This window comes from Mus musculus, chromosome 14, assembly GCF_000001635.26.
Source record: "Mus musculus strain C57BL/6J chromosome 14, GRCm38.p6 C57BL/6J".
Lineage (NCBI taxonomy): Eukaryota > Metazoa > Chordata > Mammalia > Rodentia > Muridae > Mus > Mus musculus.
In genome coordinates, this window is record NC_000080.6 from 52447201 (window position 1) to 52467476 (window position 20276).

General features: G+C 38.1%; 2 protein-coding genes and 1 further gene across 2 annotated transcripts; 2 read left to right on the top strand and 1 right to left on the bottom strand.

The window, feature by feature from the left end:
• Positions 1 to 20276, top strand: part of Tcra (T cell receptor alpha chain) — a 1796232-nt gene that overhangs the window by 19234 nt on the left and 1756722 nt on the right.
• Positions 3193 to 4202, top strand: Olfr1509 (olfactory receptor 1509). Its single transcript, NM_020514.2, has one exon. The coding sequence runs from the start codon at positions 3215 to 3217 to the stop codon at positions 4139 to 4141; it is 927 nt and encodes a 308-aa protein (NP_065260.2). The 5' UTR covers positions 3193 to 3214; the 3' UTR covers positions 4142 to 4202.
• On the bottom strand, positions 15521 to 20261 carry Olfr1508 (olfactory receptor 1508). The gene is made up of 2 exons (NM_020513.3): positions 19696 to 20261; positions 15521 to 16819 (listed from the first exon to the last, which is right to left on the bottom strand). The coding sequence occupies exon 2, from the start codon at positions 16805 to 16807 to the stop codon at positions 15875 to 15877; it is 933 nt and encodes a 310-aa protein (NP_065259.1). The 5' UTR covers positions 16808 to 16819; positions 19696 to 20261; the 3' UTR covers positions 15521 to 15874.

A 20276-nucleotide genomic window follows, 5' to 3' on the forward strand; every position in this document is an offset into this window, starting at 1 on the left:
GTACATATATGCATACACAAATGTCTCTTGATTCCTTTCTTTGTCTCTTCTTTCTTCTCTCCATCCTTTTTTAAGACTCACAATATATTCATAATAGATTCTTTTGTTGGACTTTCTTTTTTTGTTTCTGCTCTTGACTACATATTGAAATCACCAAGGGGAGATGAGTTAATTGTTTGAGGTGAGATGGGACATCAAAATTTATAAAAATCATTTAAGTAGTCCTGATTGACAGCCATGCTGAGAACCACTATCTTAGGTTACTACACACACATCCAGAGCATTAATGGTTCACATGTATTCCATATTGTTCCTGTGCCAAAAGTTATTTATTCATGGGGCTTATCAGTTAAGAACACTGGCTGCTTTTTCATAGGACCCTGGTTCGATTCCTAGCACCCACATGGCAGCTCATAACTGTCTGTAACTTAAGTTCCGCAGGATCTTTTCTAGTCTTCAACGTCCTAGGCATGTTCATGTTGCACAGACAAAACACACATACCCCTAAAATAATAAGATAAACGTTAACAAACTTTAAAAATCATCTATTTCTAAATGAGGTATTGATAAGCATTGTTTGTTTCCAATACCTCATTTTACTAAAAAGTATTTCAATAAGTGTGTACCTAGTTACCAGTTCCCTTAGTTCTATGAAATTCAGTCCTGAAAATGGGATTCCTTGGCCAAGAAGTAGACATTAAAATTCTCTTCAGTACTGCAAACTTGTTTCCCACAAGAGGTCTTAAGAATACTGTCAGTAACAGTATGTAAACACTGGATCCATTTTTCATGCTTTTGCCAATGTGATAAAAAGAAATGTACTTGGTTTTATTCTCTAACTCTCCTGAATGACTATCACTCAGACACATGTCCCCTTTGTGATTCCATTCCAGTGGTCATTGAGTTTGTATTCTTTAATCATTTTTAATGTGATCATTTATATTTTACTATCAAATTTTAAGTGTCTTTGAATAAGGGAATATTCTCCTTTTCTGTCCCATGTGTTCTGACATTTTTTTCCAGTCTTCTTTTTGTCTTTTGATAAATTATGGAGCACTAGCATGTAACAGAATGTCGATAATATACTATCAAACATCACCATTATGTACTGGTTCAATAGCTCTCTTATCACCTTTCTTTCTTTCTTTCTTTCTTTCTTTCTTTCTTTCTTTCTTTCTTTCTTTCTTTCTTTCTTTCTTTCTTTCTTTCTTTCTTCCTTCCTTCCTTCCTTCCTTCCTTCCTTCCTTCCTTCCTTCCTTCCTTCCTTCCTTCCTTCCTTCCTTCCTTCCTTCCTTCCTTCCTTTCTTTCTTTCTTTCTTTCTTTCTTTCTTTCTTTCTTTCTTTCTTTCTTTCTTTCTTTCTTTCTTAGGTATTTTCTTCATTTACATTTCCAATGCTATCCCAAAAGTCCCCCATACCCTCCCTCCCCTCCCCGCACTCCCACTTCTTGGCCCTGGTGTTCCCCTGTACTGAGGCATATAAAGTTTGCAAGTCCAATGGGCCTCTCTTTCCACTGATGGCCGACTAGGCCATCTTCTGACACATATGCAGCTAGAGACACGAGCTCTGGGGGTTACTGGTTAGTTCATAATGTTGTTCCACCTTATAGTGTTGCAGTACCCTTCAGCTCCTTGGGTACTTTCTCTAGCTCCTCCATTGGGGACCCTGTGATCTATCCAATAGCTGACTGTAAGCATCCACTTCTGTATCACCATCATTCTTAATGAGTGGATACAAACCTAGTCAAGTTCAGCCATTCATACAGACTCCCCTCAAGTCAACCCATGACTGTTAGGCTGCTTCAAATAGTACTAGATTTAAAATTCCTCCATCTTTATTATTTTTTTTTTCTGTAGTTTGGACACTGTATGAGACTACCTTGCCCTAAGTGAAATAATTAGATCAAAGCCTCATTTTGGATGATTTGTGATGATTACCTTTTAAAACTCTTATAGTTTATGGTCACCCAGGCATCATGAACAATAGGAACAATGCGATAGTATATAATTTTCCTGGCAGAAAAGTTACATTACAGAACTGAAAGAATCATAGTTTGTGGTTTATTAGTTCAATTGAGAGGGCGTGATTAGACTCACAATACCTAAGAAGTTAGTTTACTGCAAATAAGAGTTTTTTTCTGCCAACCTACAAAGTACAAGGCACTTGCCAAGTGCTGCAAGAGGTAAGTCATCTGTGGTTATTACTTTTTGAAAAAATACTTTTTACAATTAGAATTTAATTATATTATTTCCTCCTTCCTTTCCCTCCATCTAAACCTTACCATATACCCTCCCTTGCTCCTTCCTAAATCATGGCCTCTTTTTATTAAGATATATATGTATACATATAATATTTAAACATTAATGTACAAATATATAAATATGTAAATACAACTTGCTCAGTCTGTAGTGTTTAGTGTTACTGTGTATATATAATTTCAGGGCTCGTCACTTTGTGTTGGATAACCAAATAGGGGAATACTATCTCTTCCACTCTCAGTATTTCTTAGTTGCCTGTAGTTCTTTGTTTACAACTGCGGCCTCATGAGGTTGTCTCCTTTCATGTTACTGAATCTACTGGTATTGTACTTGTTCAGGTGTTGTTTAGGCAGCCATATTGGTGTATCATTGGCAAAACTTCTCTGTCATTCCTAGGAAATAGTATCTCACAGCCAGTTTTCCTGGTGTTCTGGCGTTTAAAGTCTTTCTGTTTCTTCTGTACTTTTAAAGAACAGCTTAGCTTATGGAAATCAAAACTAAATCTCCTACTTTCTTTTATAGTTAAGTACCATAAAATAATTATGAAAGAGAAGCAAACTTTTATTGAATCAGGATAGTTTTTCTAAAGTCAGTACTTTGAGGTAATACAAAAACAAAGTAAGAAATGAATAGTATTTTAATAAATGTAAAATGACCCCACACTGGACAAAACAAAATACTGTTAAAGTTTTAAAGATTATCTTAATAACAGAAGTCAAATAATGAGTGGTCTTCCTTGGAGCTTTATGATTTTGGCACAAGTCTGATACTATTCTTTGTGGATTATTCTGAAATGAAAAGAACCAGGTTAAAAAAAGGGGCAAGGATTTAAAATAACTTACATATTCATGCCAAGCCTCAAAGAAAAACAGTCATTTCAATGACTTCATCTCTGTATTACTCAGGATAATTTAAAATTTAACCCCCATCCCCAGATCCTCCGGAACGCTCATTAGATGGGAGCTCTAAATCAAACAAGAGTGACTGAATTTATCTTCCTGGGCCTCACTGACAACTGGGTGTTGGAGATTCTGTTTTTCGTACCATTTACAGTCACTTATATGTTAACACTTTTGGGGAACTTCCTCATTGTTGTTACCATAGTCTTCACGCCACGTCTCCACAATCCCATGTACTTCTTTCTGAGCAATCTGTCCTTCATTGACATCTGCCACTCATCTGTCACCGTGCCCAAGATGCTTGAGGGTTTGCTTTTAGAGAGGAAGACCATTTCCTTTGACAATTGCATTGCACAGCTCTTCTTCCTACATCTCTTTGCTTGTTCTGAGATCTTTCTGCTGACGATTATGGCGTATGATCGTTATGTGGCTATCTGCATCCCATTGCATTACTCCAATGTGATGAACATGAAGGTCTGTGTACAGCTTGTCTTTGCACTCTGGCTGGGGGGCACTATTCATTCACTTGTGCAGACCTTCTTGACTATTCGTCTACCCTACTGTGGCCCAAACATTATCGATAGCTACTTCTGTGACGTACCTCCTGTCATCAAGCTGGCCTGCACAGATACATACCTTACAGGGATTCTGATCGTGTCCAATAGTGGAACCATCTCCCTCGTATGTTTTCTAGCCTTGGTCACTTCTTACACAGTCATCCTGTTTTCTCTTCGAAAACAGTCTGCAGAAGGTCGTCGGAAAGCCCTGTCCACCTGCTCAGCCCACTTCATGGTGGTCGCCCTGTTCTTTGGGCCATGTATCTTCCTCTACACTCGGCCAGATAGCAGCTTCTCCATCGACAAGGTGGTATCGGTTTTCTACACAGTGGTCACCCCTTTGTTGAATCCTCTCATTTACACTTTGAGGAATGAGGAAGTGAAAACTGCCATGAAGCATCTCAGGCAGAGACGAATTTGCTCATGAAATCATGTGTGTGTGTGCTTGTGTGATGTTGTGATAACAGTCACGGTTGTGACCACATCCTGAATGTGGAAGTAACAAGTGCTCTTAAACGCTGAGCCATTTCTCCAGCTCCGAAAATACATTTTCTTAATAAAATACTCAGAAGGTGAAAAGTTAAACATTTTGACTAAATTAATTATGACTTTTTATTTTCATGGTTGATCCTTTCACACTGGAATCTGTCTACGTCCAAGCCTCAAAGAGTTTTGGCTGTTCTACTTTGCAAATTTTATAATTCCATTTTGAATTCTAGGTGTATAATGTTTGGGGTTTAGTTTTTCTTTGTGGTATGAAGTAAGTTTGAGATTTGTTTTACTATCCATTGGCTTGATATGGCACAATTTGAGACGTTTATTTTATTATTAAATTACTTCTATTGAAAAAGACTCGATCTTTCAAGTGTAGATTCATTTGTAACTCTTTTTTAATTAAATTATTTTATTTATTTACATTTTAAATGTTGCCCCCCCTTTCCAGTCCTCCGTTCCAGAGTTCTTCACCCCTTCCTACTCCCCTTTGCCTCTGAGAGGGTACTTCCCCACCCAACCACCTACCTGCTCCCATCTGCCCCTAACCCCCTGAATTTCCCTTCCTTGGGGCATCTGATCTCTACAGGATTAGGCGCATCCTCTCCTACTGAGGCCAGAGGAGGTAGTTTCCTGCTACATATATGTCATGGGTCACAGACCAGACCATGTATGCTCTTTGGTTGGTGGCTTAGCCTCTGGGAGCTCTGAGGGGTCCGGGTTAGGGATACTGGTTAGTTGTTCTTCCTATGGGGCTGTGATGCCCTTCAGCTTCTCCAGTTCCCCTAACTTCCATAGAGTCCCTGACCTCAGTCCAGTGGTTTTATTTGTAATTCTTTACATTGACTTTCATGTCTATATTTATATATGAGCACACTGTCTTGACTATTTTAGTTTGATAGTGGACTTTCAGTGATGTTATGTGACCTTATTGATCTTTCTCAAAATGTTATACATTTTCTTGGGAAACATTTTTCTACAGAGGAAAATGTTGGAATCTGGACTGGGGTCACATGATCTCGATAGACAACTTGGAAGAGAACTAAACTGAAAAATATTCAACCTCAATCTTCTAATTTGAGGTATCCTATTATTTGTTTATGTTTTCTTTAGTTTCTTCATTAATACTATCATTTAAATTTATAATAAAACACAATTCATTAAATTTATCTTCAAGTATTTTGTTTCTTAAAAAATATACACAGTGGATTTTATTCAACTGTAAAGAAGAATGAAATTTATCAGCTATAGGAGCATAGATGGAGCTGTAGATGACTATATTAAGTGACAGAAGCTTGAATTAGGCATGGTGGTGCATGCCTCTAATTTCAGTATTTGGCGTGGGGAGGCAGGAAGATCAGGAGTCAAGGCTAGCTATGGCTATATTGTGAGTTTGAAGTCAGCCTGAGTTTCATGAGGCCTTGTCTCAAGAATAAAGCAAGGCAGAGTTGAAATACAAATAATCACATATTTTCACTCATACATGAACTCCTATAGACAAAAAACCCCAAATAGAAATAAGACAGATTGATGAACACTTTACAGGAAATATCTAAAAGAATAGAGTAATGGGAACAAGCAAAGTAAGAAAGGGGAAAGAAACAAATATCTCATAATTTCTCTCATATGTGGTTTCTCATATGTATTATACACACACATATATAAGCTGAGGATATATATATACACACACTATCATATATATGTATATATATACACACACTCTTTATATATATATATACACTATCATAATGAGAAGTGGGGCAAAAGAGAGGGCACTTTAGGAAGTGAAACACAATGACTTGAATTTATGAAAACGGCACAATGAAATGCCACTTGCACATTAAATAAACAATAAAGTATAAAAACTAAGACAAACATTTCTTATTAACTTGTCTACCATCGGTTTATTTTATAGTTTTAATTTTCAGGCTGTTAGGGATATAGCATCTTTTCTCCCATTATAGAGGCTGGATACTCTAACAGTGGTTGTGTGTGCACACCAGAGAGGCAGAGAGCCAGGTAGGTTGAGTTCATAAAGCTGATACCTAGCAGCACCAATTCAGTGCTGAAAAGCCAGGAAGGTCCCTGGAAAGTCATTGGTATTGAGTCTAACCTAGAAGGAGAGAGACACTGAAGTCTGATGCTAACATTACAGGCTCAGAGAAGTAGTGAAGGCAGTTAGGAACTGGCGGTTTGCTGTATTGATTGTTATCGTTAATTTCGTTTTTACATGTTTATTGTTAATATGCAATTATATATACTTATATTTATTCCGTTGACATTGCTAAATTCAATCAAAAGTTGGGCTAGACAAAATCTCTTTTCCTTGTCTCTCTTGTACCCTTACCACCTCACCTTCTCCTTTCTTTCTTTCTTTCTTTCTTTCTTTCTTTCTTTCTTTCTTTCTTTCTTTCCTTCTTGTCTCTATTCCCCTTTTGACAAAGATTGATCACAAGACCTTACAAATGTTGGCAAGCACTCTGCGAGTGAGCTGCCGCCCTTCAGATCTTCAGCAGGGTTTTAAGTCTTTCACCTTGGTAACAGCATCATCTACGAATAAGAAGTTTGCTTCTTCCTTTCTGATCTGCATAATATTTGTTTTTCTTTCAGTCTTATTGTGATGAGTAGTTTCTATAGGGCAGTATAGGGCAGGGGTTTTATAGTACAGGCAGCTTTGTACCTAAGTGAGGAGGAAGCTTTCAGTAATTCATAAAGTATGGAGTTGGGGCCAGAGAAATGGCTCAGAGGTTAAGAGTGCTGCTGTTCTTGCAGAGGACCTGGGTTTGGATCCTGGTGCTCACATGATGGCTCACAACCACATATAACTCATTCTAAGGGGTCTGACGTTGTTTTTCTAATGTCATCATTCTCATTGGTGAGAGATGGACTCTCAATGTAGCTTTAATTTTTATTTCTCTGATGACTACTGATGTGGAACATTTTTCAAATCTTTATTGACTACTTTTACTGTATCTTTTGAGAATGATCTGTTCATTTCATTAGCCCATTAATTGATTGGGTTTGATTTTTTTCTTTAGTTTTTTGAGTTCTTGGTGTATTCTAGGTGTAAACCGTCTCTAGCAGATATAAAGCTGGCAAAAATTTCCTCCATTTTGTGGTCTGCCCCTTTTTACATAATAACAGTTTCCTTGCAGCGCTGAAGTGTTTAATTTCATGAGGATCCATCATCAAGTATTAGCATTATTTTCTGAGTGACTACAGGAGTCCTACTCAGAAAATCATTCTCCAACCCTGTGTTTTCAAGTGCATTCTTTACTTTCTCCTCTAACAGCTTTGGAGTTGATTTTTCTTGTATACGGTGAGTTATAGGTATCTAATTTTATTATTCTACCTATAAATATGCAGTTACTAGCATAATTTATTGAAGAGACTATCTTTCCTTCAATGTATATTTTTGGAATTTTTGCTTAAAAAATCAGGTGCCTATTGATGTGTGGGCTTAATATTTGGTTCCTCCATTCTGCTCCATCCATCTATATGTCTAGTTATTTGCTTATATCAAAATATTCTTGTGACTTATAGCTCTAAATAAACTTAACTCAGGTATGTGACACTGACAACATTATTCCTTTTATTCAGGCTTGCCTTAGATATTTGGTGTATTTTGTAGTTCCATATGAAGTTTAAGATTATATTTTCTATTTATATGAAGAATGGCATTGAGGTTTTGATGAGGAATGCACAAGCCTGAAGACTACTTTTGGTAGAATAGCATTTCATATTATTAATTCCTTCAGTCCATAAACACGAGAGCTGTATCTCCACCTTCTAGAATATTCTTCAGTGAATTTTTTTGTGGTTTAATATTTTCATTGTAGACATGTTTCACTTTGTGGATTAGGTAATTATTTTTGTTTTTCTTTTCTTTCTAAGTGTATTTGTGTTTGAGGATACTGACTTTTGTATCTTAATTTTGTATCTTGCCACCTTGCTGAAAGTTTCAATCAGTTCTAAAAGTTTTCTGGTAGAGTCTTTAGGGTCCTTTATATGTAGAATCACATCATCTGCAAATAAAAATACTTTGACTTCAGGCAATGGTGGTGCACACCTTTAATCCTAGCACTTGGGAGGCAGAGGCAGGCAGATTTCTGAGTTCGAGGCCAGCCTGGTCTACAGAGTGGTTTCTAGGCCAGCCAGAGCTATACAGAGAAACCCTGTCTAGAAAAAACAAAACAAAACAAAACAAAACAAAAGAAAAGAAAACAAAACAATACTTTGACTTGCCTTTTTACTTTTGTTCCTTTATTTCCTTTTCTTGTCCTATCGTTCCAGTTAGGACTTCACGGAACACTATGTTGAGTTGAAGTGGAGAGAGTAGGGAACCTTATCTTGTCCTTCCTGGTGTAATACTTGCCAATAAAAATTTTGGCTATACCTTTGTTGTATAGAGCCTTTATTATGTTAAGACATGTTCTTTCAATTTCTGTCTCTTCAGGGACCTTCATCATGAAGGAATACTGGATTTTGTTAGAAGACTTTTCTGAATCTATTGGTCATTATTTTAGTCTTAGTCTATCGCTATGAAGAGAGACCATGACCATGGTAACTCTTATAAAGGAAAACATTTAATTGGGGCTGGCTTACAGTTTCAGAGGTCTAGTCCACTATCAGCATGGCAGGAATCATAGTGCCATGCAGGCACGGAGAGGAACTGAGAGTTCTACATCAGGATTGGCAGGCAGCAGGAAGAAAGAGAACAAATGGGACTGACTTGAGTTTCTGAAATTTCAAAGCCCACTCCCAGTTACATACTTCTTCCAATAAGACAACACTTCCTAATCCCTCCCAAGTAGTGTCACCTTTTGATGACTTAAAATTCAGATATGAATGTATGGGGGTGGTTATTCTTACTCAAACCACTACATTTCACTCTCTGGCTCTTATAGGCTTGTAGCTATACCATAGTGCAAAAATGCATTCAGTACAACTTCAAAAGTCCCCATAGTCTATAAGAGTCTCAACACTGTTTAAAAGTCCAAAGGTCAAAGTCTTTAATACTCATGGCAGTCTCTTAACTATAACCTACTATAAAATCAAAATTATAAAGTGCATCATGTACTTCCAATATACAATGACACAGAATATATGTTACTATTCCAAAATGGGGGAAAGGGAGCACAGTGAGAAAATTCTGGACCAAAGAGAGACCTAAAATCAGCTGGGCAAACTGTAAATTCTGCATCTTCATGTCTCATGTCAAAACACTCTTTGGATCTCCAATTCCTTTTAGCCTTGTTGACTGGAACATACTTCTTCTCTCTCTTGGCAGGTTCTATACTCGGTTTGCAGCTTTCCTTTGCAGGCATCCTCACACTCTGGTATCTCCAACATCTTGAGGTCTCCAATACAATCCAAGCTTCATCTTCACAGTTCCACACGATGGCCCTTTTGGGCCTCTGTGCAGGGGCACCTCTGACACATGCTGGGCCTCAGCAACTTTCATTAGCTGTAGAGTGAGATTCTACAACCACTTTCTTGTGTCCTTGGCCAGAACCACATGGTGGAAGCTGCCAAGTTCTACTGCTTGTTGGGGCTGCAATATAGCTCCCACATGTTCACCAGATTTCTGTTTTTGATGTGTCCTCCACTGCTTAAGCTTTCCTTTAATTTCTTTCCATAAATTGGAAGCTTATCTGGATGGAGTCTTCCCCGTAGGCCACCATTCCCTTTATGCTATTTAGTTTAAAGCTTAACCTTTTTATCTCCTTTAGCTCTGAACCTAGTTCCATTATACTTTCTGGTGTTCTTTTTCTCTTCAAAATGTACATTTTGTACTGTTCCTTGCCCAGCTTTCACCTTTTCACCTTTTAAAATTATAGATCTGCACAAGAGTGGTCAATAATAACCAAGTAACACAGTTAGAATTAGGCTGTCTTGAAATCTCCTCTGCCAACACTATTAATCCAAAGTGCTTCAGTTTAGCCTAAGGCAGATTTTTTTTTTTAAATAAGGGCAGAAAACAGCCACATCTTTTTTTCTTAGTCAAAATTTCCCAAGCATGGTCTCTAGGCCACTTACTCTAATATTCTTCTACTCTGAAACTTCTTGAACTGGGCTATCATAATTTACATTTCTCTTAGTACCAGTGTCCACACTCCTACTAGTGTGACCCATTAAGCCTCACTTAAAGTGTTTCACTGCTTTCCTAAGCCAAAGTCCACATTCCACCAACAAGAAACATGGTCAGGCCTGTTGTAGCAATACCCAATCCTCTGGTAGCAACTTTAATCTTTCTATTGCTGTGACGAGACGTCATGACTATGGCAACTATTCTTACAAGAGAAAGAATTTAGTTAGCATTTGTTTAAAGTTTCAGAGGTTTAGTTAATTACTAGCATGGCAGGAAACATGGTAACATGCAGGCACAACTGGTGCTTGAAAAAGAGTTAAGAGTTCTATATCTGGATCCACAGGCAGCAGGAAGAGAGAGAGAGAGAGAGAGAGAGAGAGAGAGAGAGAGAGAGAGAGAGAGAGAGAGAGAGGAGAGGAGAGGAGAGAGAGAGAGGAGAGGAGAGGAGAGGAGAGGAGAGGAGAAGAGAAGAGAAGAGAAGAGAAGAGAAGAGAAGAGGAAAGGAGAGGAGAGAGAGATTGGGATTGGTTGGCTTGGGTTTTTGAAACCTCAATAATTATTTCAAAGTAGTGGCATTCTCAATGACTAAGCATTCAAACATATGAACATATGGGGGGCATCCTTATCGAAACTACCACAATGTTTAAAGGCTTTTCCACCCCAGTATCATATTTTCCCTCACTTTTAACCTATAAGACTATAAGTTAGTGTGTTTTCTCCATCAAAGGTCAATTTCTGGCTTCCACTTGTGCTCAAATATACAAATCTTGATACCAAGTTTCCTATATAAGAGAGAATATGAGACATTTGTCTTATGAGGCCTGAATTGCTCACTTTGATAATTGTGTCCCATTCATTTATCAACAAAATTCATTATCTCATTTCTCTTTACAGATGAATAACATTGTACTATCTCTATCTATCTATCTATCTATCTATCTATCTATCTATCTAATTTTTCTTTTTTAAAAAATATTTATTTATTTTATATGAGTACACTGTAGCTGGTTTCAGACACATCAGAAAAGGGCATTGATTGGATCCTATTAGAGATGTTTGAGAGCCACCATGTGGTTGCTGGGAATTGAACTCAGGAACTCTGGAAGAGCAGTCAGTGCTCTTAACCACTAAGCCATCTCTCCAGCCCTATCTAATTTTTCTTGTCCATCTAATTGTTGATGAACATCTATTTTGATTGTATATTCTAACTATTGTGAGTTCAGTCTTGATGAACATGAATGTGCAAGTGTTTCTATAGTAGGATATAAAGTCCTTTGAGTATATGAGAAGAGTTGTACAGAAGGGTCATATGTAAATTTTATTTCTGGTTATTTTAAAAGAATTTATTTCTTTTTATGTGAATGGGTCATTGCCCACATGGACATATATGTACCAGAAGTGCCTGATGCCTATGGAGGCCAGAAGAAGTTATTGAATCCCTTTGAACTGGAGTTACAGATAGTTGTGATCCACTATGTAGGTGCTAGGAACTGAATCCAGGTCTTCTACAAGAGTAACAAGTGCTCTTGACAGAGAGAAGAAAGCAGAAAATCTCAGAGGGAGATGCAACCAGGAAAGATTGTTGTCTTTGATGATGAAGGGACCAACATCCCTGGAATACAAATGGCCTATAGAAATTGGAAAATGAAACTGAGATTTCAGAAAACATGCCATCTTCCTGATACCTGAAGCTTGTCCAGGTGTTGTTCATTGAATGTCTGGATTACATTGTGCATTGAATGTCTAGACCACCGAACTGCAATGCAATGTTTACGGTGTTTAAAGCACTATGTTGCAGTAGTTTGGTTATAACACCAATACAAATATTAGTGTCAGTACTTACCATAAGAGCACACACAACAATTTAGAATACACTCATAGTAAAATTTTATAGCCTGTTTGGGAAAAGTCAACCAATCAAAATAGTTAAGAGGGCAACTTAGTTTACAATCTCAGAGCCTGGTTTCTTGAACTTGTTGATGTATTATAGATTTAATAACACATTTTGAGATGCAGGTCAGAAGTATGTGATGCATTTGGAGAATTTTGCTTATTTTGAAAAGAATTTAGAATCCAATGGATATTATCTGACATTCTGTTATTTTTAGAAATGAAACTCAAATGTATTCTGGAGAATTGGACCCAGACAATATGGGCATAGGTACTCACAGACATATAAAGTGCAGAGTGAATAGCCCACGAACTGCAACAAAAAGGCAAGATATGATTGAAGTGATAGGGCAAAGGTATGGTCTATTTAAGCAAACAAGGAACTGTTCACAAAAGTATTAATATATGTAAACTGTTACTTTAGTCGATAACAATGTGCAAAATATTGTCTATCCCTTAATCCTCTTATAAAAACAAAGTCAAAATAAAAAAGTCTTGTGTAATATAGGGTGATGAAAAAATGTCTGGATATAACTTCTAAACTTATATTTAAGAATTTAGGAAAGAATAATTACACCTTACATTGTGTACATTTACATGCATTGATGCTCAGACCCATTGATATCTATTATATAAAAAATGTCTCTAATACTTTATTTGCAACATTAAAATATTTTTCTATTGCATAGAATGTTGTGCCCGAGAGATTCAGTGATTGAAGAAAAGGCAGCTGAGCAAGAGTCAAGGTCTTTTGAGCTATTCAAGGTGTTACAGTCTTGTAAGCATAGCTCCTGGGAGGTGAGGGCAAAAGGATAATGAATTAAGGGCGAGCCTCAGTAATACAGTGCATTTGAAGAGAGCCAGTACTACAAGAGATATTGTCTCAAAAACAAGTACAAGAAACAAAAAGATTAAAGTCCAAACCAAACCAAAACCCCCCAAAATAAAAATGTTAAGATTATTTTCATTTTATTCTTTATCAAGTAAGTACACACATTCTTATCTTTTGTCAGAGTCTGAAATAATTTCTGTGAAATGGAGAATAGCTGTTTTACTTTATGTCTCTAGAGAGTTGTGAAAATTCACACAATTGCAAACAGTAGTGACAATTCACAGGTGACAGCTTTAGTGACTGCTAGGCAACATTGGGTGATGTTGCCTTTTCTATCAGTATGGGTTCCTCTGCTGATTGCTGCATACAGGGGCTCTGTTTGTACTCAATCAAAATCTCTTCTCACATCTATCATTGCCTATAGGAAAAGGATACTTCTTTTTATATGAACTGTATGATTTTAGAGCCTGGCTTAGTTATTACACCAGGCAGAAGAACAAATATGCTTTAATGGTATTCAGGGAGTTAGGTTTGGGGAAAGAAAGCATGGTATTGATGAGCTGATGTGTCTATGGGAAATTAACATGCCCTACCTTAGGGTACACCCTGTACCCTATGCTTCCATAGCCAAAGCTCAGAACAACTGAAATAGCTTTTGAAGCTCAAGTCACCTACTAATCCACTTACAGGCAAAAGGACCATTAAAAGTAGAGATGGTTATTTTGGCCCAGGGATTTATTGATGGTATCCTCACTGATAGATGATGGCTCAGGAGATCCAGGTTGAACTGCAGTGTGACTCTGACTGATGGAGTCACAGTGTATGTCTGATTTCCAGTATGTCATGCTCCTTTGTAAATACAGATTCTTATATAGTCCAGGCTAACCTTAAACTCAACAAGTAGTTGAGGCTGACTATGAAGTCCTGATCCCCTTGCCTCTACATCTTAAATGCTGGGATGACAACCATGTGTAGGCATTTTCTCTTTTATAAATATGTAGAGGCACAATTCTTTGTTTACCAATTCCATTTGTCACACACCTCTTTGCTGTGCTGCAGGCCACCCCAGAGAAATTAAAGGTGCTGGGTATAGACCATGTACTCAAGATGGTGTTCTCTTTCAGCATTTGAAGCAACATCAAGTGATTATTAGTAGTTTGGAAATATATGCTTAGTTGGGTTAGTTCTCTACATAATAAATAGAACAATCTAGACACAGTGGTTCATGCCTGTAACTCTAGTGTCTGAAACTTAAAGGCAAGAGGATCAGGAATTTAAGGCCAGACTGAGCTACATGAAAGTTTGGCAACCAGAAGAGTAAGCTCTGCAGTGGTGGCATACACCTTTAATCCCAGAACATGGGAGGCAAAGGTCAGCCTGGTCTTTAGAGCAAGTTTCAGCACAGCCAAAGCTACACAGATAAACCCTATCTTGAACAACCAAAACCAACCAACCAACCAACCAACCAACCAACCAACCAACCAACCAACCAACCAACCAAAACCAACCAACCAACCAACCAACCAACCAACCAACCAACCAACCAACCAACCAACCAACCAACATGCCAACTATCAACCAACTAACAACAATAAGAAAAATCCATTTTAACCTAACAAAACCCACATGTAATTTCTCATTTCTTTGCTTACCCCATTTTGGCTTCTTCACACTGTATGGAAAAGAGTCTTAAACTCTTTAGGTGAACACAGATTTTTCATTTCTTCAGTGCCCTTCTGCTGCCAGCCTGCCCTGCTATCTAGGCTGTCCCCATAGTGGTTGTCACTTGGAACAAGCAGTCTCCCCACAGAGGTTTTTGTACCTGACATTTCCTCAATTTGGAATGTTTGCTGCTTCTGTTTTTTATGGTTGGTTTCTTCTTGTGTTTCACACCTTAGGTATAATGGGACTTCCTCAAAAGGGTTTCCTGGACTGCTAAGTGCAGAACATGCTGCCCCTGTCAGTCCATGACACTCACTCTGTTCTTTCTTGTTGCATTTATAACTGTATTTAGTTGTTCACATTTTTTTTTACTAGACTATTTCCTACATGTAGGACTGTCTACATATTTGTTGTGTTTATAACCACAAATCTAGTATCTAGCATAAATTTGATGTTCAGGAAGTATTTGTGAAATAAGAAATAAAATGTCCCCATTTCATTACTCTGATGGCAGATTTGGATGAACTCTCAGGGGATTAGTAACTTCAGTGGTTCCAAGTTATTCTTTGTTACTGGTCATATTGAAATATTCTTTTTTTCATTTACCTGCACTTGAGAATTCATTTAGGCAAACATCGAAATGAGCAATGTACATGAGAGTGGTCCAGAAATCTGGTCTTGTTTAGATTGCTGGTTAATTGAAAAGCAGGAAGAACAGAATGAGATAATGAATTCAAATTGGTATTTTCTCCCAGTTCTTGGAACAATAGCGTGTTGGTGATCTGCTTTGAAATCCAATCTTGTGATTTTTATTTATTTTTTTTTGTCAAGTAGGGAAGTGAACCCAGGGTCTTCTATATGCCAAGTACACATTCTGCACTGAGCTACATTCTGGGTCCCCTGAGTTCTGTCTATGATTTTGTAGCAGGGTTAATGTTCAGCATGGTATTTTCTCAGAGTAAGCTTTTGTTTTGTTGTAATTAGATGAACATGTAACTAGTGCTGTTGAGATAATTAACTAAGTCCCACTCACTATGATAATGTCTACAATGTGGAAGATGTTACCAGTCACAGCATTTACTTTGATTGTTAGATGTAGGACCAGAAGAAAATGTTATAAGTCATATCATCTCGTAAATATAATAGTTGCTGCTTTGGTTTGGATCATCAAGAATCCTAAGGGCTTATCATTTTCACTTTTCTCTTCTCTTAATTAACTTGTTTAAGGCACTCTTCATGTCCTCATTCCTAAGGGTGTAGATAATGGGATTCAGTAGAGGGGTAACAGCAGTGAAAAACACAGACACAACCTTGTCCTCAGGAAGGCTGGTGGATGGGCGTGAGTAGATGAAGATACAGTGTCCCAGAAACAGAGTGACTACGGTGAGATGGGCTGCACAGGTGGACAAGGCTTTCCTCTTGCCGTCAGAGATCTGTTGCCTCAGACTCACAAGGATGACTGCATAGGACACTACAAGAACCACAAAACATACCACAGAGATCAGCCCACTGTTGGAGACAATGAGAATCTCAATGATGTGGGTGTCAGTGCAAGCCAGTTTGATCACTTGAGGTACATCACAGAAGAAGTTGTCAATCTCATCAGGACCACAGTAGGGCAGCTTGATGGTGAGTGAGGTGAGAGATATGGAATGGATGGTCCCCCCTGTCCATAGGGCTGCTGCCAGCATCATACACACCTTCCAGTTCATTATTGTCATATACTGCAAAGGTTTACAAATAGCCACATAGCGATCATAGGCCATGACAGTAAGAAGGAAGATCTCTGTGCAGGCAAAGAGGTGCAGGAAGAACATCTGGACCACACAGGCATCAAAGGAGATGAGCTTTTCTTCTGAGAAGGTGTCACTCAGCATCTTTGGGACAGTGACAGTGGAATGGCAGACATCAATAAAGGACAGATTGCTGAGGAAGAAATACATGGGAGTATGGAGCCGGCGGTCATATATGATTGTTATGACAATGAGGATGTTACCAACCAGTGTCAGGACATAGAAAATGAGGAATATGAAAAAAACAGCCATTTGTACTAATGGATTTGTAGATAAACCTGTGAGCCGAAATGACATCACTGAAGTTTCGTTGATGAGGACAGCCTTTTCCATTCTTTTAATTCTCTGTCAAAAATTAGATTAAAAGCTTGAAATGAATATAACACTTAACATGTACATCAATCATTTGGTCCCTTAATTTCTTGGTTATTTATGACCTCGTCTATATTTATAATTTGTGGGTCAAATATCTTGTGTTTATTTCCTGTTCTGTTCCCCTCTCTCTCCACCCTTGGTGCTTTGAATTTGATAGCAGCTCAAACGTGAAATGCTCACTTAACCTGTGAAACAACAACCTCTGTTTTGTGTTTCTTAAACAAATTCTATTTCAGCATCTCCACTAGATGTTAAACCAACACTTTGGGAGTAATGCTATAGTGAGCCTTTATTTACTAGGAAATTAAAAATTATGTTGAAGAAGGAGGTGGAGAGCTCAAAGAAGCTATTTCTCCTGTAGTCACGTATCAGTATTTAGAGTTATGTTATATGTTTTTGTTTTTGTTTTTGTTTTTTTTGGAGACAGAATCTCAAAGAGTCCAGACTTGCTATGTAGCTGAGGGTGTCCTTGAAGTCCTGATCCACCTCCCTCACTTCCTGACTGCTGAGTTTGCTGATGTGTGCCATCTCAACCAGCTCAGACTATGGACTAAGGTTATCCACAGTCTAAATAAGTCCTTTGTCTAAGGTCCATAAACTTGGCCTTTGAATATATTTTCTATTGTTTTCTGATTGTATTTTTCATGAGCCCAAATGTCTTCTCTCCTTTTGCCCAGATGCTGGGAGCTTGATGTCCACAACATCAGTATTTGAGGACCACAGCCATTCACCATGCTGCTGGACAGATGGCCATGTGGCTGTGATGTTTGTTGAACAGTTCCTTAGAGAAGGCTGCACAAACCTAGGAGCCCTAAGATGCAGACAGACTTGTCCTCAACCTGAAGGTCAAGGTCCAGGCTTGGCAACACTGACTAGATCATCCCCAGCTCTTCAGATTCTCATTCTGTTGCTTGATTTACTGGTCTATGAGTAAATACAAAGAAGTTGTTTTATTCATTTTTTATATTAGCTTTCCTCTGATCCAAATGTCACTGTTACTTTGCAAGATTTTATCTATCTATCTATCTATCTATCTATCTATCTATCTATCTATCTATCTATCTATCTATCTATCTATCATCTATCTATCCATCCTCTAATTCTCTCTCTCTCCTGTATCTAACTGTGTGTGTGTATGTATGTATGTATGTATGTATGTATGAATGTATGTATTCATCCATTTATGTCTGTCTGTCTGTATCTATGTATGTATATACATATGTATGTATGTATCCATCTGTCTGTCTATCTATTCTATGTACATGGTTGTTTTGCCTGCATATGTTAATGTGCATCATGTGAATGTCTGGTACCCATGGAAGTCAGAAGAGGGCATGAGATTCTTCTGGAACTGGAGTTGCAGATACTTAAAAGCTTCCACGTAAGTGCTATCAAAAGATCTTGGTGCCTCTGCAAGAGCAGCCAGTGATCATAATCGCTGAGACCTCTCTCCACTACCACTACTGTTTTTTTTTTAAATAACAATTTCATGGTCTATATGAAACTCCCAGAATTTTAGTTCTTAATGGGAGTTGAGGGTTTAGTTCCCCCCCCCCACACACTTTAACAAATGGCAAAAATGAGGCATATTGAGCTGAAACAGTAATTAGGCTCAAGGTTACTCAAAATTGGAGTTTAAGCTGGGTCTAGAGTTCAGGTCTCCTGGTCCTGGGCTTTATCTACTTTACCATTGCTTTGAATTTCTGTGGTGTCCAGCATAATAGGAGAGTCAAGCAGAGGTATCTCAATGGCCTCTTTCTTCTCTTAGGTGTCCTGAGTCTGCTTGGGGTTTGCTCTTCCATGAGCCCACTTCTCAGGCTTGCCCAATCATGCCATCTTTGCACACAGCTTTCCAGTGGTGGCTCACCCAGGGGACCTGTTTGTCTTTGTCCCCCAGAGCCCCTCATCCTGTGCTGCCTGTCCTACAACATTCCTCAGGATCAGACTCTGCTGGACAAACACTTCTTCCCAATACTGCTTAGGGGAAACTCCCTTCTGCTCTCAGAAATTTCTAATATTCCCTGCCATTCACCGTGCCAGACTTATGCAAACAATGGGCATTTTTGCTGTTTATGTCAAAAGAAAGATTAACAGTAGGGTCAAATTGAGGCACTAACCAAATGGCAAACAGGATACTTTTAGACAGGGATCTTTCAATTAACACCTAAAAAAAAACAACTAGACTAGTGTCTTGTTACAATTTACAGCAATATCTTAACATAGCTATGGATTAATTTTACATCTTATCATTTCTCTTAGAACATACATTTAACATTTTTCTTTTGCACAGAAAACTATTTAAATTATTTAATTAGTGACTTACAACCACTTTCCTTGTTTAAAAACTTAAGGTTGAAGGGCCAGATATTGATTTTAAATTCATCATGTGACATTTGGTCTGAAGCAAAGACTTCTGCTTCCTCCTCATTGGACAGTGATTTACACAGTTACCTCACCCTTTCTCCTGTCAACATTTTTCTCGGACTTCTGTGAGCTCACATGAAAAGATTCTTAGAAAATGTACTGTCCAGTGACATAAAATAACTGAGGTAAAAATATGGGCTAGAGTGACGATTCAGAGTTAAGAGCACCTGTCACTGTTGCAGATGACCTGGGCTTGGTCCCCAACACCTGTAACTCCAGTTCCAGTGTATTTGAGTCCTTTTTCTAACCTCCATGGGTACAGGCACTTACATGGTACTTACACACATGCATGCAATCAAAACACTCATCCAAGTAAGATAAACTAAATAAATCTAAAAGTATATGTTGTGTGAAACTACATCTTTCAGAAAAATGTATTAGATCATGAATAAGAACAAAATTAAAATATCTATAAATCTCACCTGAGTGCCTTCTGATTCTCGCAGTTCCTCCAAAAATACCTGGGTCTTCTGTCTGGTAGTTTGAGTATAATGAAAATTATCTTCCAGCAGAAGGAAGAATTTTCTTGAAGTTGGATAGTCAGAAAACCTTGTGTACATTGATTTTTTTCTCCCCTATGGAGAAGGTGAGAAATCCTGAAGTTTCCTGGAGAGTTTGTTCACAGTTGGTCATAAGTCAGAGCAGAGAGGCACTATTCCCAATTTCTGACAAAGCCATCCATTTGCAGCTATACTTTTGCCCTCTTCTCACTATGCCAATAATACTGCAGTAAGGGTTCCTAGGATGGTGTCCAGCTGACTGAAATTATGGGACAAGGGCAGTGTATTTTCTGTGTCCTTTCAGACCCAAGGATGAGTAGCTGTGAGCAGTCAGGTTCAGAGCTGTAAAAGTTTATCAGGGCAATTTAAAAACAGAAGGTCACTGACTTACTCAGAACCCCAGTGTGGCCGAAGGCTCTTGTTGCACATTTTAGGTGCAAGTTCTATCATTAGTTCCAGATGTGATATTCATCTCTTAAACTCTGAAGGGGAATCATAAAGCA

Coding starts and splice junctions, on each gene's coding strand:
- Olfr1509 (NM_020514.2), top strand. CDS start 3,215: ATGGGAGCTCTAAATCAAACAAGAGTGACTGAATTTATCTTCCTGGGC.
- Olfr1508 (NM_020513.3), bottom strand. CDS start 16,807: ATGGAAAAGGCTGTCCTCATCAACGAAACTTCAGTGATGTCATTTCGG.